This window comes from Nelumbo lutea, chromosome 1 (assembly GCF_056320005.1).
Source record: "Nelumbo lutea isolate HS-2025 chromosome 1, American lotus-T2T, whole genome shotgun sequence".
NCBI lineage: Eukaryota > Viridiplantae > Streptophyta > Magnoliopsida > Proteales > Nelumbonaceae > Nelumbo > Nelumbo lutea.
The window spans coordinates 123,896,804-123,921,463 of record NC_142684.1 but is presented as its reverse complement, the minus strand read 5'-3'; the positions used below and the strand labels follow the sequence as shown (position 1 = coordinate 123,921,463).

Genomic DNA, 24,660 nt, shown 5'->3' with positions numbered 1-24,660 from the left:
CTACCATACATGTACCTAAAATAATAGAATTTAGCACTTTGTGCAATGATGTCTAAGATGACATAATAAAGTTTGACTTGCAGGTCCACATACAATGGCTCTATATCCTACATATGATGGAAAATAAACTCAATATATGATCTTAATAATGTAAATAAATCAATCCTAGTAAGATCCTTAAAACAAGTCACCCTTGACAAAACTAAATATAAACAAAACAAAATGACAAAGTAGAGAACTAATTCTTAATTGAATTGATTTGAATTGCAATGAATCATATAAATTGTAGGATTCAAACAAAAATCATAAGATTTTTGCAAAAAATGATTCAAACATAAGTTTCAAATCAAAACCTTTAGGGTTCATGATTTGAATTGTGAATCGTATCATAGTCAGCCTGTAAGTACATATATGGTACATATGAATTAAAAAAAGTAGAATCACTTTTCTATTTATATAAAATTAAATATAAGTACTCTCAAATATTTGTATTTAAATATAATACCAAATTTGTTTTTAAATATAGATACCAATTAGAAAATTAAATAGAAAAATACATATTCTGTTTTTTTTTTTTATATTAAATAGATACCAAATAGAAAATTAAATATAGATGCCAAATTTTGAGAAAAAATACGTATTTTTTTTGGACATTAAGCAAAGTATCTGGTAGTCAGCCTGTCATATTTTATCTTCTCTTAGTGATATCTTGTAGTCAGCCTGTCATATTTTATCTCTTTCTCTTAGTGACTTGATGTACAACTAATCTTTATCTCTTTCTAGCCCCCCTTTCTTTTCCTGTAATTCTAATGTAGTTAATGCACATTATGGTGAAATCTTTGGAGTATTTACATATTGAAATCTGTACTATGTTTTATAATATTCTGCTGCTTCCAACTATTATTGTTGTATGTTATTCTGACACTTTTGCCTTATTTTTATATCCATCACCATCACTTAATGAGTCATGTGAGGCTTTGGAGTTATGACAATATTTCCACCTTTATTTACTATAACTATGCTAATTATCTCAGGTGGATGCTTATTTAAGTGAACTTCCAATCAAGGCACTTCCAGGTGTTGGGCATGTTCTAGAAGAGAAATTGAAAAAGCGTCAAATTTGGACTTGCGGCCAGTTGCGTAGGATTTCCAAGGTTTCTGAGATTTCATGTTGAGATACGAGCATTACTCTTTAGATCTGGGATCCGAATATCAAATTGGTTTCATCATTATCCTGATTTTAGGGGTTGCTATATTTTCTATAATCTATTTCTGCCTCTTCCTGTTGCTGGACTATGCTTTGTCAAACGGAATTGTATAGCTGCTTCATGCTATATTGAACATTTATGTTTGATGATGGTGGTATGGTAGCTGGAAAATTCTATCCTGTGGAATGAAGTTTGGATGGTGACATGAATATATTTTTATTACTATTGAAGTCTTGATTCTTTATATGGAAATCATAGAAAAAGCCTCCTTAAGGGTTCTAATCCCAGCAAAACACAATATTTGTTGATGTAACTGAAAGGCAAAAGACAACATTTCATTCATCAATAAGAAGATCTGTTTAGATAGAAAGGTACCTTGTTCACATGAAAATAAAATCTTATGCCTGATTTATGGCCTAAATCTCAGCCATTTTTCTGACATTGGTTACGTGAAAATCTTGGAACAAAAGAATTACCATTAAAGCAGATATTCTTGCCACATATCATAATCTGTTGGTAAATTGGCCTTCATCATTGTCATCTAAGTCTTGTCCAACTATATGAGTGTTTAAATTATTTCTTACTACTTCAACTCATGACATTTTTGTCAGATCCTAGTCCTAGCTTCTTCAACTTGTGACAGATCACTTCTTGTTATGGTGTTATTGATGGTCTTCTATGCATGTGACCAACCATTTTAGTCTACTTTCTCTCATTTTATCACCTATTAGAGCTACTTCTAGGTTGCTCATCTGTAAATTGGTGGCATAACTTGCTCAAATCATGTCCAATCACATGATCTTTGGTCTTGTTAAACAACTGAATAAGCTTGGTAATGGTACTACAACAGAATGACAGATGTAGTTGGACATGCTCTCACATGGAAAATTTGGTCCAAAGTAATCTGACAAGATTTTGATTCATAGAACATAAGTCTTGAATTCCATGATTTGTAGCCTATCATTCTTCATGCCTTCTCTTGGTGTTTCTGTTGTATAATTGCTTTTGTCTCATCAGCTGCATGGAGTTAGTTTCTTTTTCCTGTAATTTCTCATGATTTTCATTGTTTTCTATTAGGTATATTTGGTTTCTGTTAGATTTGGTGTAGTGAATTGCAAGCAAATGCTTTGCTTGTCTTGTAGTTGAAGAATTGGGACTTACACACCTTTAGTGGGGATTTCCTTGGTGTTTGTGGGCTAAATAGATTGAAATTTTTTTCTAATGTAACCTACTTCTATGGAACCACTATTCATTTATCCAAGGGTGCATAAAAAATGAGGCCATTGTCTATTCATCAAAATCAAGTTAACTAATTCCTGAACATTAGGGGTCATTTCTTGGTGCAATGGTAAAATCTCTGGCTGACAAGCATGAGAATGCAGGTTTGAGTCTGGGAGCAGCCACTTTGTGCAACAAATGCCAAAGGTTATGCTGTATATAGTCCACCTGCCCCAACATTATCTACTTTGATGATAATCCAGGTTGTGGGAAAGTTAGCAAATACAATTGACTTTTATGGTGTCACTTAGCTAAATCTGTTGGTTAATTCTGCAAGCATATTGAATCAAATTTTAAATGGGGCATTTCTGAATTTGATTCAATAAGAATCTGGGATATTTGAATTTGATTTGAAATATGACGTGTCTGAGAACTCTATATTTGAATTTGTTCTAAAAACCAGGTCCAAATTTCCAAAATCCTAGGCCATCTTTTGCTTCATGATTGCAACCAATTCCTCTTGATGGTGAAAGTGTCTGGTCCAGTTGGCCAGAGATTCTTCATATCATGTCTGATTGAGTGGGGTTTGCTATAGTGTTATGGGAAAGGCAATGAATGTGGCAGACAAAAACAAGTTTGAAGCCTTGAAGGTTGTAGAGCAGAGACCTACTAAAAAACTCATGGGTGCATGCAAACCTCTATGGATTGGGGACTTTAAGGCTGTTGATCATGGTGTGGATGGAGATGAGATATCATCTCTGATACGACTCAACAGATAGCCAGACTTGTCTGGCAGTCTGACTATAGGATCACATCTTCACCTTTTGAAAAGGAGGGGAGGTTCTCTTCTTGGCTGCTTCTCACTCCCTTTCTATATGTTGATATGAAAAGAAGAATAGGGTTTTGACATCTGTTTGTAGGTAGACACTTTTACCCTTAATTTTTAAGTTATGTCTTTAAAAGAGGGTCATATACATGAATACATCCACATACAAAGACTACACATATATGGATCTTGATGGATCAAATTGGCATAAATCTGAATTCGATCCAATAACTAATTGAATCACATTTTTATTCTGCTTCAATTCATTTATGTTAATAGGATATCTGAATCTGACTTAAAGTAATCAGATTTTGAATTGAATCAGATCAATATCCGATCTATTGGCAGCCCTATTATGGGTAAAGTTAATTGTTTATTATGTTTAAACATTAATGAAGGTATTCTAATTTATGGGTTGCAAACTTGATTGCTCAATAGGGGATCTTGGATAAAATGATGACTCTAAAATCTGTGCCACCATCTCATGGTAGTCATGTATTAGCAAGCCTTTGGGTTATATCATTATAATGAAATTATTTAATATAATTTTTTCATCCATTAAAGTTTATAATTTGTGCCTTAAATGAATCTCAGAATACAATGTATTTCTTACAGGACATGATTGAGGTTTCTGACTGCAAATGCAATTAAGTAGAAGTTTGTGGTTTATCTATGAGCTTTGCCCTTTTGTTACTTATCATTTAATCGTGAAATTTAAAGTTTCAACTTTCAAGTAAGCTATCTACAACAATTGTTTATCATTGTTAGCTACACTCTTGCTTTTCCTGCTTTACTGCTCTGGTTATTGATGTGAATGTTATGAAATACTAGCTTATTAATAACCTCCTTTTGCTAACTATTACAAATAAGACTTTGGAATCTCTCTGATAGTTTTTAATGCACGCATTTTCCAGGAATCTCTTCTAAAGGACTTTGGTACAAAAACTGGTGATATGCTTTGGAGTTATTGTCGTGGAATTGATAACCGGATGGTTGGAATGGTTCAGGTATGGCAGAACTTCTCTAGAATCCTATTTACCTTAACATGGCTAATAGCATTATGTCCCTACAGGTGTCTCTCTAATCTTCTTATAAAGATTGTTTAATTTCTTTTGGCTAATGGCCATACAAACTCATGCCAATGATGGGGTTGTGAGATACTCTCAAATTAAGTTGGATTTGGTAAATCAATTATACTAAGCGAACCAAATTGGGTTAGCAAAGAGGGTCATTTTTACTAAAATGAAAAACTTGCTAATAGCTAGCAACCTTCTACATATAATCTTTTGACAACTAAGCCTAGGGCATAATCCTATTATTTTGCAATTAGAAAGTTTGAGTGGTGGGTAAGTTCTTGCTGTAGTATGAAGTCTGAACTTTGAATAACTCCAGCTAAAATTCTGAATTCTTTAATGCTTTAAAGCATTCAGTCAGAAATTCCTGACCACTGCCAAGAGATTAACAGAGGAGTTGGGGTTAGATGGAAAAAGTAAGGCTTGGGAGTTATTAGGACAAGTAAGGGTCAATGTTTGAACTTGGTTGGTTAGTTTACATTTCTGCTTGAGATTTTATATCAAAAACTGGGTTGGAAACTGTAGGTTTTCAAGACTGCTATTCAGTCTTGATCACTAAGAGATTTCAGGTTCGATGAGAAGAGAATGTGAAGAAGATGTAGAAGAAAGAGTGATGGAAGAGCAATAGAACACAGATTTTTAGGAGAAGAACAGAATGTCAATATTCTGCCGCCGCCACTTTAAGTTAATATATATAGGTTATGCTAGTTACATGAAAGGACATATCTACCCTTGGTGTTTACATCATAACTGCTAACAAATAACAAACAATATAAAACTGAAACTAGAAATAACAGAACAGCAAAATAACCACAGCTGTGACTAGATACATTCTACCCTACGGACAGAGTGGGACCACAACTGTGGGGCCCACATCACTGTTCTCTACACTCCCCCTCAAGTTGGGAGTATATGTTCATCATTCCCAACTTGTATACATCCGCCTCTAGCTTCTTTCTTGATACGACTTTAGTAAGAATGTCTGCTAGTTGCATATTGGATGTGATGTAAGGGAGGCATACTTCTTGAGATGAGACCCTCTCTCGCACAAAATGGCAGTCAACTTCAATGTGTTTGGTTCTGTCATGCTGTACTGGATTATGTGCTATATTAATGGCGGCTTGATTATCACACTACAGCATCAGGGGCTTCTCATACTCAATACCCAACTCCTCAAGTAGAGATCTTAGCCATAGGATTTCAGCTAGTCCATTGGCCGTGGACCTATATTCTGCTTCAGCACTTGACCGGGAGACAACACTTTGTTTCTTACTTCTCTAGGAGACAAGGTTTCCTCTCACAAGGGCACAATATCCCGAGGTAGACTTTTTGTCATCAACACTCCCAGCCCAATCTGCATCAGTATAAACCTCCACCTTCATGCGATTGTTGTTCTTGAAAAGTATACCCCTACCTGGGCATCTCTTCAAGTAAGCTAAGATTCTTTCTGCCGCATGAAGATGTGTGGTCCTAGGAGAATGCATGTACTGGCTGACAACAGTAACAGCATAAGTAATATCTGGCCGAGTGAGGCAGAGATATAGGAGCTTTCCTACCAGTTGCTGGAACATAACTTTGTCTTCAAGAAGCTCCCCACTCTCGGCACTAATTCTGTGATTCTGTTCAATTGGTGTATCTGCAGGCTTGACACCTAACTTTCCAGTTTCTGCCAACAGGTCTAGGACATATTTTCTCTGAGATATAAAGATCCCCTGTTTGGATCTAGCAACCTCAATGCCCAAAAAATACCGAAGTACACCAAGGTCCTTCACCTCAAATTCTTGGTGAAAAAGCTGTTTAAGAGACTCAATCTCATGGCTATCATTCCCTGTGACCACAATATCATCAACATATACTGCCAATAGTGTCAAAGAGGACTCCACCCTCTTGATGAATAGGGTATGATCTGACTGGGCTTGTACTTATCCAAACTTCACAAGTGCTAGTCTGAATCTATCGAACCAAGCCCTAGGTGACTGTTTCAAACCATACAAAGCATTGTTGAGCAGGCAGACCTTCTTACCTACTTCTGCATCATAGAATCCAGGAGGCAAACACATGTAAACTTCTTCCTGCAGATATCCATTTAGAAAGGCATTTTTCATGTCCATTTGGTATAAAGGCCAGGTGTGACTTGCTGCAAGGGACAAGAGAACTCGAATAGTAGTCATCTTGGCTACCGATGCAAATGTCTCCAAGTAATCTATGCCATAAGTCTGTGTAAACCCTCTTGCAACTAACCGAGCTTTATACCTCTCAATAGATCCATCTGCATTATGCTTCACCATAAATACCCATCTGCATCCAACTGGTTTCTTTCCTTTTGGTAAATCAACTACCTCCTAGGTGTTGTTCTTCAACAGAGCATCCATCTCAACTTGCATTGCATCTTTCCATTCAGGGACGGATAGGGCTTCTTGCACTGTTCTTGGAATAGGGACATTGGAAATGGAGCTAAGGTAGGAGATAGACGATCATAGGATAAAAAGTGGGAAATATAGTGGGCTGTGGATGTGGTACAATGTCGTTTCCCTTTACGGACTGCAATTGGAAGGTCAAGATCATTTGTAGGGGAAGTCTCTGTGGACTTTGGGACTAGAGTAATTGGACCTGGAGTTGCAGATGAGATTGGAGCTGGTCTGGACTGTTGATGATCAGGATCAACCTGCCTGCACCGCCTGTGATAAACCCTCAACTCCTGATCCCTATGACCACCCTCACCATTGCAGCTTTCCCTCAACTCCTGATCCCTCTGACCACCCTCACCATTGCAGTTCTCATCACCCAATGGAATAGGTAAAGGAACTGCCCCACTCTCACTGCTCTCCCCCTGAAGACAAGAACTCAAACCCCCACTCTCACTACTCTCCCCCTGAGGGGCAACCCGAGGATAATAGGGTGTCCCCTCAAAGAAAGTGACATCCATGGAGACAAACTTTCTCCCGGAGACAGGATCATAATAGCAATAACCCTTTTAGTTTGTGCATAACCAAGGAAGATGCATTTGGAGGCTTTGGGTTCGAACTTGGAGGGATGGGGTCCGAGAAGCTGAATAAAGCAAGTGCAACCGAATGTCTTAAGGGGAATAGAAAACAAGTCCTCACATGGGTGTAGAAGCGAAAAAGAAGATCGCATATCAAGGACCCTGGAAGGGACCCGATTAATAAGGTATACAGCCGTGAGGATAGCATCCCCCTAGAAGCGAATAGGGACATTGGAAGTAAATATGAGGCTTCTAGCCACTTCCAAAATGTGCCTATTCTTCCTCTCGGCAACTCCATTCTGTTGAGGTGTATGAGGGCAAGAGCTCTGGTGGATAACCCCATGATGAAGAAGATAAGATGTCAATGATTTGGCAAAGTCTTCCTTTGCGTTATCAAATCGAAGAACTTTGATCTTGACATTAAACTGGGTTAGGATCATTTAGTGAAGATTTTGGGTCAGGGAAGGTACCTCATCTCGTGAACGCATGAGATAAACCCAAGAAAAGCGGGTATGGTCATCAACAAATAACAAAAATTATCTGTACCCACCCATGGAAGGGATATGATAAGGCCTCCAAACGTCAGTATTTACAATATCAAAAGAATTATCACTCTTTTTATTACTCAATAAATAAGGCTTTTTACAATGCTTAGCAAATTCACAACTTTCACACTGTAGCTGAGACAAGTCAATAGACTCAAAAAAAGTAGGAAACAGACTCTGTAAAGATCGAAAAGACAAATGACTTAATCGGTTATGCCAAAGCATAACCGGACTCACACTCTAAGAAACTAAAGACAACTTCTCTACTGACTCTCCCTAACGGAACCACTCCCTGACCAGATAGATCCCATTCGTCTCACGGCCAATCCCAATCACCTTCTGCGTCTCCAAGTCCTGAAAAACACCTTGGTTAGGGAAGAAGGTTACTGAGCAGTTCATATGCTTGGTGATGAACCTACAATTTATCTATATTTTATGAGGTTTTTGCATGAAATTTTATGCTGGTTTAATTAGATTTTGTCCTATTTTAGCTTGATTGCAAGAAAGATTTCAGGGGGAGCCAAATCAACAAAAAGAAGGCAAAAACAAGAAAAGAAAGCCCAAAATTTATCAAGTTCAGCCCGGCCCAGCCATGAGAGCAAGGGAGTTTCATTCGGCCCAAGTAGTGCAAGCTAACTCTTTGGAAAACCCAAGGGAAGAAGCCTAGCAAGAAGGAAATTTCGGCCCAGCCCATTTTTAGCCCAAATAACAGCCTAGAGTGTAGCTCACATGTGCTCAAAAGCAAGCTAAGTTGTAGCCCAAATAGCAGCCCAAAGGGAGATAGGGGCGGCAACTCCTAGAAGTTTCTTGAAGAGAAGGAGGGAGCGCTCTAGAAGGTTCATGAGGGGTGTAATACACCCAATTCTAGAGACTTCAAGAAGGGGCAAGAGCCCCCTTGAAAAACTATATAAGGAGGCCTCTAGGCGGGGGGAGAGGTGTTCAATTGCTTGAGAGGAAGGCTCTCCCACTCTTAGAGGTTCGACCACCTTGAGAGAAGAGAAGAGAAGAAGGCTAGGCGCAAGGAAGAAGAATAAGAAGGGCTGAAGGAAGTTCAAGACAAGCAAGCTAGAAGAGGTGAGTTCGAATTGAGGGTTTGTGACTCAAAGATCTTTTGTAATAAATCAATTGTAGTTTCATTCTCTTTTGATTCGAATTCAGTTTCTTTGTTATATTTTCTTTCTTCTTTCTCCTTTTTTCCATTCTTCCTTGATGTATTTCAGCTTGTAAAATTTCAGTTCAGCAATCTAATTCTTTTTGATTCATTCAAATGGTCATGAATTGTACTTGAAGTTTCTTGAATAAGGGTGTTATTGTAGATTAATTCGGCCAACTAACCTTCAAAACTCAGATCTGAATTCTCAGATCTGAGATTGCAAGATCTGAATTGCTTGAAAGAGAATTCAGATCTGCAATTTTCAGATTGGCCGAATTAATCTACAGCTTGGAATTCCTAGAGTGCTTGAGAGAGACTCTAGGAATTCAGATCTACTATTCAAGAACTGAATTGAGTGCAAAGTTAAAGATAACTTGCACAATTCAGTTGGTGATCAATTCAGATTTGAATTGATGCCTTAGAAGTGTTTGAAGAAATGCATGCATGGGGATTAGATTCTTGCTAGAGATAGAAGAACCGTCACTCATGCATAGGATGAACATGCGCTTGAGAGAGGTTGTTCATGACCTTGGGGTTTCACCAAACCAAGGCTCAATCATGATTTATTCGAATGATCCAAATTGATAGATTGCTGAATTCTGAGATTGACATTTACTGCTTACTCTTCTAACCTGATTTGAAGGCAATTGGGCCAATGATTTAGATAGATTTTACTTTAGGATTTTTTTAGCTTTCATTAAAGTTTTGATTTATTTGTTGATCAGATAAGAAGTGCTCAATTTAGTATTGGTAATTGTTTACTGCTTACTCTTCTAACCTGATTTGAAGGCAATTGGGCCAATGATTTAGATAGATTTTAATTTAGGATTTTTTTAGCTTTCATTAAAGTTTTGATTTATTTGTTGATCAGATAAGAAGTGCTCAATTTAGTATTGGTAATTGTTTCCTAAATCCTCGTGGGAATGATACTTCACTCACTACTTTATTACTTGAACGGCTAGTGCACTTGCTAGTGTCACAATGAGCCACACATCACTTGGTAATACTACTGACTGAAAGAAGGTTAGTATCAAGCTTAGGCACATGCAAAACAGATGATAGGGACATAGTATCTGAAAGCTTGATGTCACCCTTCCCAGAAATAGGAACCAGGGAGCCATCAGCAATAGATACCTTATCTCTACCAGAAGACAAATGGTAAGTAGTAAATTGTGAAGGCAAGCTAGTCATGTGATTAGATGTACCTGAATCTATTACCCAACAAGGCTCAGTAGTACCTGGAGATGAGGCATGATGGGCTGAAGCTCGAGTACCTGAATGGGCGAAGGCAGATGTGACAGGGGCTGATGGAGGCTGTGGTGGATGAGCTGAATTTCCAACCTCCTTTTCTAGCTGTATTAGGGCAGCCCAAATTGCAGCTAAGGTCTCTAAAGATGTTCTTTTTGTGCCAGATGAGGATGCTGAATCAGTGTTCATGGCTACATGAGCAGTGCCCTTCTTGTTTCTTAACTTCGCAGGAACCAAGTGGGGATGCGGTTTCCAACATGTCTCTTTTGTATGTTTGGGTTTCTTACAATGTTCACATACTACATCCTTCTTGTCTTCCTTCCTCCTGTCCTTCTCTGAATCACCCCTTGAGTTGGGTTTAGCTACTACAAAGGCTGATACGGGTTGCATCATAACCTTCATTCTGGTTTCTTCACTGTGTACAAATGAGTAAGCCTGAGAGAGAGTCACGCTATCTCTAGTCAAAATCTGCTGCCTCACAATATCATATTCTGGGTTCAGTCCTGCCAGGAACTCAAACACTCTGTTTGTCTCGATGTGCTTTCTATGGGTCTGAGCATCTTTGGGACTCTCCCACTCAAGAGTATCTAAGTGATCAATTTCATGCCACAGGGACTTCAAGGTAGAGAAGTAGACTGATACCACTTTCTCTCCTTGTTTAAGGGTGTTCACTTCACATTTCAATTCATATGCTCTGGCAACATTAAGGGGTTGGGAGTAAGTTTCTTTCATAACATCCCATATCTCTTTAGCTGTCTTTGCCCACAAATAGTTTCGACTAATATGAGGCTGCATAGAATTACACAACCATGTCATAACCAAGTAGTTTTCTTGCATCCACTTGGTATATGTCGGGTCTCCCTTGGAAGGTTCTTTCATATCTCTCAGGAGGTACCCTAATTTACCTCTTCCACCAATTGCCATCATGGCTGTTGGGCCCATTCCAAATAGTTTGATCCATCAAACTTTACGGTCGTAATCTGACCACCCATCTCAGAAACACCCCCATAACTGATGTTCCCAAGACTGCCTTCTGCCTGAATTTTAGACTCCATTTTTGTTAGTCTCAAAACAGTACTTGAATCACCAATCACAATCAAAACAATATAGGCCTGATCTGTATTCTCAGTGTATGTGCACAAAACCGAAGTAATTCTGATCTGAAACCAACTAGCCAACACAGCAGTAGCTGTCCGTAGATCTCTAACCCCCTTAGAACTCTGAGAACAGCTTTAAAACAAAACTGATATGCTAGGGAAAGTTAGGGTTTTAACCAGTCTTGAAAGGAAGCAATTCAGTCGCACAGTCCAAACTATATAGATGAGCTTGCAGTAGGGTTAATAAGAAACCCTAGAATCTGATCGGACCTACCAATCAACTTAAGAGTAGCTCTAGGTAGATCACAGGGTTTAGTCAACCACTAGGGCTTGCCACAGATCACTTTCAAACCCTAGCGTAGAGAGAAACACAGTTCGGTCCAGGGTTTGCTGTAAAACCCTAGGAAATCGAAGAGAGAAAGAGCTAGAATGGTTCGGCCTTCCCCTCCAGATAGGTCCAACCTATCTTCTCTGAAAGAACTTTTGTTAAAAAAGTAACAACTTACAAGGAAAAAATAGTTCGCTGCTTTCTAGGGTTACCTGAACCCTAGTCTTCTCTGATCCTTCCTGACCACCAACACTCTGCAACCCTAGCAAGTTTCCAACAGCTGCTAGTACCTCTGGCGATCTCCAAGAATCAGTCTGCGAACTCCTCATTTTCAGCTTTCAGTCCTAGGAGATTCTCATGTGGTCGGCTGGTATTAGACTCACATGAAAAACCCTAACTTGGCTCTGATACCATGTAGGTTTTCAAGACTGCTATTCAGTCTTGATCACTAAGAGATTTCAGGTTCGATGAGAAGAGAATGTGAAGAAGATGTAGAAGAAAGAATGATGGAGGAGCAATAAAACACAGATTTTTAGGAGAATAGAATGTCAATATTCTGCCACCGCCACTTTAAGTTAATATATATAGGTTATGCTAGTTTCATGAAAGGACATATCTGCCCTTGGTGTTTACATCATAACTGCTAAAAAATAACAAACATTATAAAACTGAAACTAGAAATAACAGAACAGCAAAATAACCACAGCTGTGACTAGATACATTCTACCCTACGGACAGAGTGGGACCACAACTGTGGGGCCCACATCCCTGTTCTCTACAGAAACCACCTTCCTAATACATGATTCAACAGAGAGAAAGCTTAAGAAATGGAAAACATTGGAAAACAAGGGGTGCTAGGTTATATCTTTTTTGGTGTTGGTTAATACCCCACAATATAACAAGTCCTTACTTGCACTGTGGTTTAATTCTATAGATTAAGTTAGCCAATCCATTTCCTGATAGTAATATGTGCTATCATATCCTTATCTCATACCATTATGCACATGATATAATCCACAGGAAACCAAATCTATAGGTGCTGAAGTGAATTGGGGTGTGCGGTTCAATGATTTGAAAGATGTAGGTATCTTGCCACTTTGAACATTTAAATTGTCATTTTCTTTTCTTATTATAATGTTTGTTTGGTTCATTGATTTTGAATTTTGACAATTCTCCATTCCAGAGTGAAAATTTTATTGTGCACCTTTGCAAGGAGGTATCCTTGCGCTTGCAGGGATGTGGAGTGCAGGGACGCACTATTACTCTAAAGGTATTATCTTGAGTGATATATTGTTGTTCTTCTATAATTTGAATTTTATGCTTATTTAGGGACTTCTTTCTATCTTTTTTTTATTCAAAATTCTTTCTTTTGGTGAGTTATTACCTCTTTCATCTTTGGACGAAGTGCTTTTGATAATCTTCTTGTGTAGACATGGCCATGTAGGTTGTGAAACACTATTCTATTTGATATGTTTTTTCCAGTTAAAAAAGAGGAGAAAAGATGCAGAGGAACCTAGAAAGTACATGGGATGTGGAGACTGTGAAAACCTGAGCCACTCTGTGACGGTAGTACTGGAGCTGGGAGAGTGTCTTATCCATTTTCAATTATACATATATGTAGTTCCCATTTTGTCTTTAGCAACTAACTCTTGGCTGCAAGGTTCTGACCCTGGTCACTGGTGCTTATTGCCAATATAATAGGTCCCAATTCCTACTGATAATGAGGATGTTCTTCAAAGGATAAGCAAGCAACTTTTCAGTTCTTTTCACATTGGTAACCAAAATTTAGGCAAATTCTTTGTTATTTTTTTATTTCCTTTAAAAAACATGAATATTAAGTCATGTAATCACAGGTTTTCAGTTAGAGATTGTTTCGCATTGCAGATGTGTTTAAGTTTTAGAACCAAATACGTTTTAGCAAATGAAAGGATAGGGCTTCTCATCTAAAATGCCAGGGCAGACTCAATTTTTTATAATAAGTAAAGAAAATACATTCAATCCCCATTTCATGCATGGATATTTTATTTAGTAACCGTGGGCTATCTAGTCTTCTAGTCATGCTTCTTGATTTGTCCCAGTAATCTGAGATTTTACCACCTCCTATATTACCTGAAGTTTTATATTGTCTACTATCCAAGGTATCAGTTCTTTTTCAGTAGTCACATGGTTGACCTTGATTTGTTTTTTTTTTCCTTTCTTCTTTGAAGTTGATGAATAAGTATAAATAGGTCGAACAATTTTCATAAAGTAACAAAGACATATTTTATTAAAGGAAAAAAATCATTTGAAGTGTTTAACAGAATACTTGCTACATGCATAGAAACTTCTAATGGCATGCCTGAATTTAGAGCTTTCCTAGATGGGCCTAGGATAGCTCAAGATTCAAATTATAGCTGAATATTAATGGAAAGTGACTCGATGAACACTGTGCCTATAGTTCAAGAAATTTGAAGCCCCTTTGGAAACTACTTTGTCCTTGAAAAAAGATAGACAAGAGATTACAAGAACGAGAGATGGCGATATCACATACTTAAAGAGAAAACAATAAGATGGTTGACCTCCTAGCAAATCTAGCATGTTACAAGCAGGAATCTCAAACTTTCATCTTGCAAAGTATGGCCCCTAGAAAAATTAAGGTGGCAATGTTTTCATGGACAATATGCAGTTTCCAAACATTAGATTTTAATCTTTTTTTTTTTTTTTTATGGGTGAAAAGGTGCTATGCCTGGGAATAATTGTTTTGAATAATCCCCTCTCCATTGTTTTCCATACATTAATAATTTTTTAAGGTAGTAACTCCTCTTCCTGGAGTAAAATTTGGGTACTAAAATAAAATACTATATACATAGAAATATTGAAAAATGGGTAGAAAACTAGAAACTATTTTTCTTAGATATGAAAAAAAAAAGGTTTTCTTTTTTTCCTGAAATATTTGACACATATCTGTGATTTAGAAAACTAGAAATCATAGTTGGAATGAGCTTAAGATATCCTGTCATCTTTTGCATATGCTGTTTAATAACCTCTTTTTTTCCATTTTTATTTTCTTTTTTAAATTGGGACTTTTCTGTCTCATGTTATTGAATGAATTCTTTTCCAGCTCATCTTCTGTAATTGGAATTTGCTCCTCACGGAGCGTGCCTCACACCAACCTCACAGTGCATTGCAGCCCTGCATTGGGAACATCTCCCATACTTGATTTTGTTAGTCATGGGAAGATATTCCCAATGCAGGGATGTGATGTGCTGTGAGGTTGGTGTGAGGTGTGCTTTGTGAGAAGCAAATCTGATTTCCATCTTCTACCAAACTGGCTTTTCTTAATCTTATGTTGATTCTCATCACACATTGCTCATTGATACATATAAATGTAACTAATCCACCCCAAGGTTATTCATACAGCTAATTCATGTATTTGTGCTGTGCAGATATAACCTTTTTTTTTGTCTTGTTCTCTGTTCCTGCCAATGGGCACATGTGAACTTTAACATTGTGTTTGATTGTTAAGAAAATGGAAGAAAGGAAAAAATATCTAAAAGAAAGTGACTTAATTTGCTTGACAAGGGAAAATAAAATAGAATAATAAAGTTAAGATAAAAGAAAATCTTTATTTTATTTTCTCTTATTTTCTTTTAATTTGTTGTGTTATTATCTGTCTATCCTTGCCCATCATCTTGTCATGACACTTGTTAACTCTTTTTTCAATAGTTGAAGTCTTGTTTACACTTTGAGCACTCTTGCACAGATGCGAAGGAAATTCGGGGCATTGGCTTGCAAGTTTCAAAGCTGGAAAGTGCAGACACAGGTAAACAAGTTTCACATGCATTTTTTTTTAAATTATTTTCTTTTTCGTTATTTGGATTTTATGAATTTAAGGGTTTACTTCACCCATTACTTCAGCACTGTCATTTGAGTCATTGTTGGATAACTTGGACTCGACTTTTCTATTTTGTTTGAGGTCTCTGGGTCTAAAAGCTGGATGACTTGGTTAGGATTAGAAAATGCAAAGGTTTGGCCTGATACACTTGAAACTTTTTTTTTGAACATGGTAAATTGGGTGAACCAATCAATCCAGAATTTCTGAAATGGCAAAGAATGAAATGAGAAATTCTAATCTTTCTTCCTTTTCAAGGCAAATTCTAATGGCCTTTTCTATTTTTAAATCTATCTTTCTTAATGATTCAGAAGGCAGGATCTCTTCTATTAGTGTAATTTCAAAAAGCTCATTTTTATTGTTTTCTCCATGGATGTCATGATAGATCTATAGAGCATCCTTTTTGATCATTTGAGTTGTCAGGTATTCATTTAGTTGGTCGTGAGACCTCATACAATGTTATAACATTAAAACTTTCTTGCCTCCAGCTTGAGCACTCAAGCCAAAAAATTCCCCTGTTATATTGCAGGTTTAAGAATCGAAGCCTCATCCTTGATTTAACACTTGAATGTTTAAGTGAAAGTGGGCTTCCTTACAGCTAGACTAAAACAGTAGCTTTTAATCTCATTGAATGAGGATAAATATAGAGAGGGAAGAGATACAAAATGGAAGGTTTTCTCATATAAACTGTTGTCATCAGAGAGGTAATAGAAGAGAGAGGAGAAAGATAGAGGGGAAGAGAAGACTTAGGGCAGCAGATCACCACCCAATATCTCTCTCAAATAAGAGACTAAGAGAGTTGCTTTATATTGATACTAGAAATGTCCAAATAATAGAAGTCCACAATGTGCCAGACATTACATTAAAATCCCTGATTATAAGTTTTCTTCCCAAGGTACCCCGATTTACATGCTTAGTACAGCTTGAATACTCCAACATATACTTGTATGTATCTATATAATAATATACATTGTATATGTTCAGCTTGGCACGGATGACAGAATGACTTGCAAAGTAATCATTTTAGAGGTCAGGCGAGTGAAACATGATTCTTGAGTATTTTGATGGTGCTTTGGATCATCATACACAGAACCATGTTTCACACTTCTTGTGTGCTAATGGACTATTGCTGCTAAAAGTTAAATTGTTATCTGTTCCTAATTTATGTACTGTGATTTTTTAGGGGGTCTAACTGCATTTGCTGACTTTGATTTGAAGGTCATGACAAAAATGCTTTAGTATCATGGCTCACCCATGCCTCAACAAATACAGGGGAACCGCATGAAGATAAAGAGGGGGTTGATAGAGGTAAATGCAGATCAATTTTTTAACCTGGTTTAAATTTTTTTGACTTCTTGTATAAGAAATAGCTATTTATCTTGAGAATGCTACAAACAGTGCTAAGAATTCAATAGCTAAGTTTAAAGCATATAATAAAATAAGTTTAGGAAAAATAGATGGTGAAAAGGATATATGCAAAGTACAAACTATGAAGAACAAGGTGGAAAAGATCTAGGTCATATGCACTAAAGGTGAAGATCAATGAGTTCTAGTAGAGAATGAAGAGATTAAAAAGATGGAAAGGTTGTTGTTTGAAGACTTAAAACGAAGAACATTTTAAGAGCCAACACTTAGATATTGTGAAAACCCTATTAAGTTCTAGGTTAAAGTAGAGAAGAAGAAGAAGAAGAAGAAGAAGAAGAAGAAGAAGAGTTCGGCCAGTTGTGGAAAATCTATCCTCTCTAGTCGACCCACTTGTATTTATCTCAAAATAAACTTAGTTACAAGAAAGACCATATTGTCCCTCATAAGTAATGGGACACACAACTTAAACTTGAATAAAACAGACTTTCACTCTCAAATAGATAAACCCAAATGACTAAAGTACCCCTGTTCTGTGAACTCTAACAGATACGGCGTTAGGAGATAAAGAATGTGGATCATATCTGTTCTTGTAGGATTTGGACACTAGAAGTTAAAGAAGCTCATTTGAAGATCATAGTTTTCAAGGCGCCAAGGCGAGGCTGGGTGTTAGGGGGGCGCCTTGTCCCCTTGTCGCCTTGTCGCCTAAGTAGAAATCACTGATTGCAGATTTAGTTGAATTCCTTGTAAAGGGAAAGAAGAAGATGAAGATTTCAACAGTAGAGAAGAAAAGAGGAGAAGAAAAGAGTAGGAAGTCAACCAGGATTGTTAGATTAACCCTAGCCACCAACCCCTCATTATAATTTATACTTAACTTAAAGGATGAGATATTACCAGAATGCCCTTAGTAGGGTGGCTACTAAAGTAACTGAACAGTCATAACTCAAAAACATAAACTAGTGGGCCTAAAGCCCAACAACTTCCTAACTAAATAACTTAAATTAAGAATAAAAACAACTAGGCCCAACTCAACACTCCCCCTCAAGTTGGGAGTAAATGTCACACATTCCCAACTTGCGTAGATCTTGTAGCTTGTTCTTTGCAACACCTTTTGTGAGAACATTAGCGAGCTGCAGATTAGAAGCAATGTATGGAAGACAAACTTCTCCAGAAGTCACTCTTTCTCTGATAAAATGTCTATCCACTTCAATGTTCTTAGTTCGGTCATGCTAGACTAGGTTATGGGCAATGTTAATTGCTGCATGGTTATCACAGTACAACATCATAGGTTCTTCTGCTTGTACACCAATTTTTCTAATAGGGAACGGATCCAGAGAAGTTCTAAAACTCCATGTGCCATGGCCCTGTATTCAGCTTCAACGCTTGATCTTGCCACCATTGTTTGTTTCTTACTCTTCCACGAGACAAGGTTACCCCAACAAGGGTGCACACTCCTGAAGTTGATCTCCTGTCATCAAGGCATCTTGCCCAATCTATATCTGTGTAAGCCTCTAATTTCAATTGTCCATGATCAGTAAACAATATGCCTCTGCCCGGTGTCCCTTCAGATAAGCAAGAATCCTATCAACTACCTCCCAATGCTGGACTCGTGGAGCATGCATGTATTGAATTACCACACTTACTGCATAGGAAATGTCTAGTCTTGTCATACACAAGTATAGCGGCTGACCCACAAGTCTCTGATTTCTCCCATTGTCTTTTACTGGCTCACCTTCTGATGCATTGATTCTATGGTTCTGATCAATAAGGGTACTGATTACCTTCGTTCCAAGCTTCCTTGTTTCTTGAAGAAGATCCAAGACATATTTCTTTTGAGAGATAAAAATTCCATGTTTGATCTTGCAACTTCAATGCCTAAGAAGTATCTCGGTTCTCCAAGATCCTTTATTTCAAATTCTTTATGTAGATTTCTTTTCAGACAATCAATCTCACTTAGGTCATTCCCCGTGACAACAATATCATCCACAAACAATTAGGACTGACACCAAAGATCCCCTTCGCTTCACAAACAAGGTATGACCGGATTGAGTTTGAGTGTAGCCAAAAGCAATCAAGGCCTTTCTGAATCTGTCAAACCATGCTCTAGGAGATTGTTTCAAGCCATAAAGTGACTTCTTAAGCCTGCATACCTTTCCCTTTTCAGCATCACTGTAGAAGCCAACAGGAAGATCCATATACACTTCCTCTTGCAGATCCCCATTTAGAAAAGCATTCTTCACATCAAGTTGAAACAAGGGCCAAGAGTATGTGGCAGCAAGAGAAAGAAGTATCCGAATAGAGGTCATCTTTGCAACTGGTGCAAAGGTCTCTAAGTAATCAAGAGGAATACCTGAATCCATGTCAGCTGAATCTGGAGTCTCCAAGGAACCAACAGGAAGTGATGTGAGTTCTGTTGTAGTGGAATCAACCTCTCTGTGAAGTCTCTATCGTGAGTAATGCTGAGAAGTAGGACGCAAAGGAGGTGGTAAGGTAGTTGACACTTGAGGGTCAAGCACAGGAGTAGACACAGGGACTAGAACTGGGAGAGGAATGGATTGCTGACTCACTTCCCCAAAACACTCCCCCTGAGAAGGATTCTTTGAGAAGAAGTATGTGGATTCAAAAAAGGTGACATCCATGGTAACATACCAGCTCCTAGAGATTGGATCATAGCAGTAATACCCTCTCTGATTTTTCTGCATATCCAAGGAAGACACATTTCTTTGCCTTGAGATCAAGCTTTGAGTAGTGAGGAACAAGGATATATGCAAAGCAGACACACCCAAACACCCTGAGAGGAATATGAAACATCTCCCCCCTCAGGAAAAAGGAGACTGAATGGGGTGCTGAATCCAAGTATACGAGAGGGCATCCTGTTAGTTAGGTATATTGCTGTGAGAACTACATCACCCTAAAACCGAATTGGAACTATAGATGTGATCATCATGCTTTTTGCAATCTCAACAATGTGTCTGTTCTTCCTTTTTGCAACACCATTTTGCTGTGGACTGTAGGGACAACACCATATTCTAACAGATATGAGACAAGGTGTTTTTCAAAATATTTCCTGGCATTGTCTGATTTGAACACCTTTATTCTTGTTCCAAACTGTGTTAGCACCATCTGATGAAATTGCCTCACCAAGGATGATACTTCATCGCGGGATCTCATCAAGTAAATCCAAGAGTATCGTGAGAAATCATCTACAAATAAGAGAAAATATCAATAGCCTCCCATAGAAGGAACATGGTAAGGTCCCCACACATCAGAACGAATAACATCAAAAGAAGAACACGTTTTATTACTAGGTTTAAATGAATGTCTACAATGCTTTCCAAGTTGACAACCTTCACACTCCAGACTTGACAAACTAACAGACTCAAAAAGTTTTGGAAACAAAAGACTCAAGAAGAAAAAGGTAAATGGCCCAAACGATTATTCCAAAGCATAATTTGACCCACAGACCCTGACTCACTATCTCTGCTGACATGATGACTCTGATGAGGAGGAAGCACATCAGGAGGTAGATTCCATTCACTTCACGACCACTCCCAATCGTCCTCTTTGAATCCAGATCCTTCAAAATACAATGACCAGGAGAAAAAATTACTTAGCAGTTCAGGTTCTTAATCAAACTACTAACAAATAACAAATTAGTGCTCAATCTGGGAACATGAAGGACAGAGGGAAGGGAAATAGAATCACTAATCTTGACAGATCCCTTCCTAGCAATGGGAACATGGGATCCATCAGTTGTGGAGACCCTATCTCTGCCAGAACAGAGCTGGTAAGAGGAAAAAATAGTAGAGCTATGGGTCATGTGCTCTGAGGCTCCAGAATCTATAATCCAAGGAGGTCCCTCCTTACCTGAAGTAGAAACATAATTTGCAGTGACATGTGAACTACCTGTGTGAACAAAGGAAGTAGAGTGGGCTGCACCAGTACCACCTGTACCTTGCTGTCTGCTTGTTGCTGAACTGGAACTGACTGTATCTCGTTGGTTCAGAAGTTGCCCATACCTCTCAAGTTCGACTTTTACTATAGCAGCTGCAACAGACTCCAGAGAAGCTATAGTAGGAGGGGCCGGAATGTCACCAGTAACTTCCATGTGAGCATTTCCCTTCTTATTTTTCAGTCTATTCGGCACAAGATGTGGGTGAAGCTTCCAGCAAGTATCTCTTGTGTGTTTAGGCTTCTTACAGTAGTCACAGATCAAATCTCTTTTATCTTCTTTCTTGATTTCACTGCCACCCCAATCTCCACTTTGTTTAGGTTTCACAGTACTCACCAGGGCAGACTGATCAAAAACAGGATTTTTCATCATCACATCTCTCCTGCTCTCCTCCCCTGACACTAAGGCATATGCTTGGAAGAGGGTAACTCTGTCCCTGGAAAGAAGATGCTGTCTTGCAATATCATACTCAGGATTAGGGCCAATAAGAAATTCAAACACCCTATACTTCTCTAGATGTTTCTGATAGGTAGTTGCGTCCTTAGTGGTTTCCCAAGCAAATGTCTCTAAATGGTCAATCTCCTACCATAGGGTTTTAAGGGCTGAAAAAAATAGGCTGCAACAGGTCTATCTCCCTGTCTTGTAGAAATAATCTGATTTATCAACTAATAAGCCCTAGCAACATTCTCCCTCTGTGAATAGGTTTCTGTAACCCCATCCCATATTTCCTTAGTTGTATTTGCCCATAAAAAAAAATTACTTATATGGGGCAACATGGAGTTACACAACTAAGTCATCACCAATAATTCTCCTGTACCCACCAGGAGTTGCTAGTTTCGGGTTTCACTTCACCAGTGATATACCCTAATTTCCCACGAGCACCAAGGGCCATCTTTGCAAATTGACCATTCTAAGTAATTTGCACCATCCAATCTAACTGTAGTAATGGTCCTAGTCTCGAAAAGGTCTCCAACACCTTCTCCCACTGGTCCCATTTCACTTCTAGGCTTTTTTTCAACTCCATGACCCTCCATGCTCCTTAAAAAGTGTAAAGAAAATAACTGAAATATGCAAGAAGATCAAACGAAACACTTTTGGAACCAACAACACCTTTTTGGTGTCGTAGACTGTCTTCCCACAAAAGATTCCTTTTCTACGGGACGGGAGAGGAGAGAGAAGAGGCAGCCGCTCTCTCTAGAAGCCTCTAAATCAGGCAAGACTTGAACCGCCCCCTATAGAAAACTCCAAGGAACCCTAAAAAATTAGGGTGCCACTTCCTAGGTCAAAATTGAAGAGTCCAACAGAAACATGACTCTTCCCCTTTCTCCAGTTTTTCCTGATTTTGATGAGAAACGCTCTCTCTAGAAGCCTCCAAATCAGGCAGGACTTGAACCGCCCCCTATAGAAAATTCCAAGGAACCCTAAAGAATTAGGGTGCCACTTCCTAGGTCAAAATTGAAGAGTCCAACAAAAACATGACTCTTCCCCTTTCTCCAGTTTTTCCTGATTTTGATGAGAAACGCTAGACCAGCTACAGGGCAAACAGATCCACAAAAAAATCCAAAAACTGGGCTTACCTGAGATTTTCGATCAGCCTCTTAAATCACCATGCAATCATCCGATCTAGGGCTGCATGAGAAAAAAACTCAAGGAACCTTCGGCCTGCTCTGATACCAAGTAGAAATCACTGATTGTAGATTTAGTTGAATTCCTCGTGAAGGGAAAGAAGAAGATGAAGATTTTGGTAGTAGAGAAGAAAAGAGTAGGAAGTCATTCAGGATTCTTAGATTAACCCTAGCTGCCAACCCCTCATTATAATTTATACTTAACTTTAAAGGATGAGATATTACAAGAAAGCCCTTAGTAGGGTGGCTACTAAAGTAGCTGAACAGTCACAATCTAAAAACATAAACTAATGGGCCTAAAGCCCAATGACTTCCTAACTAAATAACTTAAAATAAGAATAAAAACAACTAGGCCCAACTCAACAGCCTAGGCGATGGATTCTTTTATATAGAAAACATAGATCCTAGGGTAGTTCCCTAGGTACCATAGCCATTTTTCCCTAATAATTATTCATATTTTTTATAAGAAAAGTATAGAGTTCATGTTAAAGTATAGAAAATGTGTTGATTAGACAAAATTTTAAGTTCTTCTCTACTTATTGGTTCAGGTTTTGAAGTCTTTGAGGGTTCAATACAACATTTATCAATGTTTATATTGATTAAATCCTAACAAATAAGAAAATAATAAAAACAACTTAGCATATAAACACACAAAATGAATATATTAGTTTAATAGTGCCTATTTTATAATTATAATGTCAAAAAAATAAATAATAAAAAAGTATTTTACAATACATAGTACAAAACTGCTTGGCGATTAGGTGAGGCGAGCCTCAAAGGGTGCCTTGTCGCCTTGACAACTATGTTGAAGATGAAGATAGGAAGATATTTGATCTGATGTTATTCTCATATAAGTTTGGAAGTGCATGGCTGGGATGGGCATATTATAGCTAAGTTGTTTAATATGCTTATATAGACAGAAATATCTTGATGAATGAATAGAAGTATAACTCTTCCTGCATATAAGAATAGATGTGATATCCGAAATTGCAATACTAGAGGGATTAATCCTATGAAACATACCATGGAACGTTTAGAGTGGATGAGAGTGACTACTAGTATATGTAGCTAGTGTATTAGATAGCCATTAGCCAATTTTGCTTCATGTATTTTTTGGTTTTCCCCTATCTCTTCTAGCCCCTTCAACTTGTGACAGATCACTTTTTCTCGTTGGTGCCGTTGATAGTCTTCATTGCATGTGCTCTAACCACATTACTATACTTCCCCTCATTTAACTACTTGTTGGAGCTACTCTTATGTTTCTTCAAGTAAGTTCATTTTTTGTTCTAACCTTTCTAGTTTCCCATTCATCCATCTCAACATTCAATTTTCTGCCTCATTTTTTTTTGACATGTTATTTCTTGATTGCCCAACACTTTGTTCCATACAACAATGCTGGCCTTATAATTGTTATAAAATTTTCCTTTAGCCTAATTGGTATTTTTCTATCACATAAAACTCTGGATGCACCCCTTCACTTTGCCCATCCTGCTCTAATTCTATGAGCAGCATTTCTCCTCAATTTGTCCCTTGTTATCGATTCTTGAACCAAGGTAATGGAAAATGTCATATTGAGATATCTCCTGGTCTTCAATTCAGTCTCTTGATTTCTACTCCTATTGTTATTAAATTTACTTCTCATATATTATGGTTTTGTTCTACTTATTCTAATGCCTATTGTTTTTTAAGGAATTTTCCCAAAAATCTAATTTTGCATTTAATCCTTATTTAGTTTTATCAATTAATACTATGTCATCAGAAAACAATATGCACCACGGAACCTCCTCCTAAATATGTTTAGTCAACTGGTCCATGATTAGTGCTTATAAATAAGGGCCAAGTGCTTGGTCTTGGTGAAGTCCCATTGTAATTGGAAACTCCAATGTCCCTCCCATAGGCGTTCTAACATTGGTTGTTGCACTCTTATACATGTCCTTAATTAAGTCCACATGCCTATTTGGTACTCTTTCCAATTTTCAAGGCCCATTATATCATATCTCTCTAGGAGCTCTATCATTTTCTTTCTCTAGATCAATGAATATCATATGGAGGTTTTTCTTCTTCTCTATAAACTTTTCTATCAATTGTCTCAATGGGAGGATAGCTTCCATGGTTGATCTCCCTGGCATAAAGAGTTTTTTGAAGTTCAAACTCTGCAGTCTTTGAAGGGA

The 24,660-nt window shown here is 37.8% G+C and overlaps 1 protein-coding gene across 13 annotated transcripts in view; it reads left to right on the top strand.

Annotated features, from left to right (window-relative positions):
* REV1 (DNA-directed DNA polymerase) overlaps window positions 1-24,660 on the top strand; it is a 77,956-nt gene that overhangs the window by 30,001 nt on the left and 23,295 nt on the right. For 11 of the 13 annotated variants that reach the window (XM_088984534.1, XM_088984517.1, XM_088984524.1 and 8 more), the window contains exons 11-18: window positions 1,035-1,154; window positions 4,167-4,259; window positions 12,700-12,759; window positions 12,863-12,949; window positions 13,162-13,245; window positions 13,381-13,453; window positions 15,422-15,481; window positions 16,769-16,858. In XM_088984534.1, coding sequence (XP_088840660.1) covers window positions 1,035-1,154; window positions 4,167-4,259; window positions 12,700-12,759; window positions 12,863-12,949; window positions 13,162-13,245; window positions 13,381-13,453; window positions 15,422-15,481; window positions 16,769-16,858 — 667 coding nt within the window. The remainder of the gene's footprint in view (window positions 1-1,034; window positions 1,155-4,166; window positions 4,260-12,699; window positions 12,760-12,862; window positions 12,950-13,161; window positions 13,246-13,380; window positions 13,454-15,421; window positions 15,482-16,768; window positions 16,859-24,660) is intronic. The other 2 variants (XM_088984540.1, XM_088984512.1) reach the window with 1 other exon arrangement.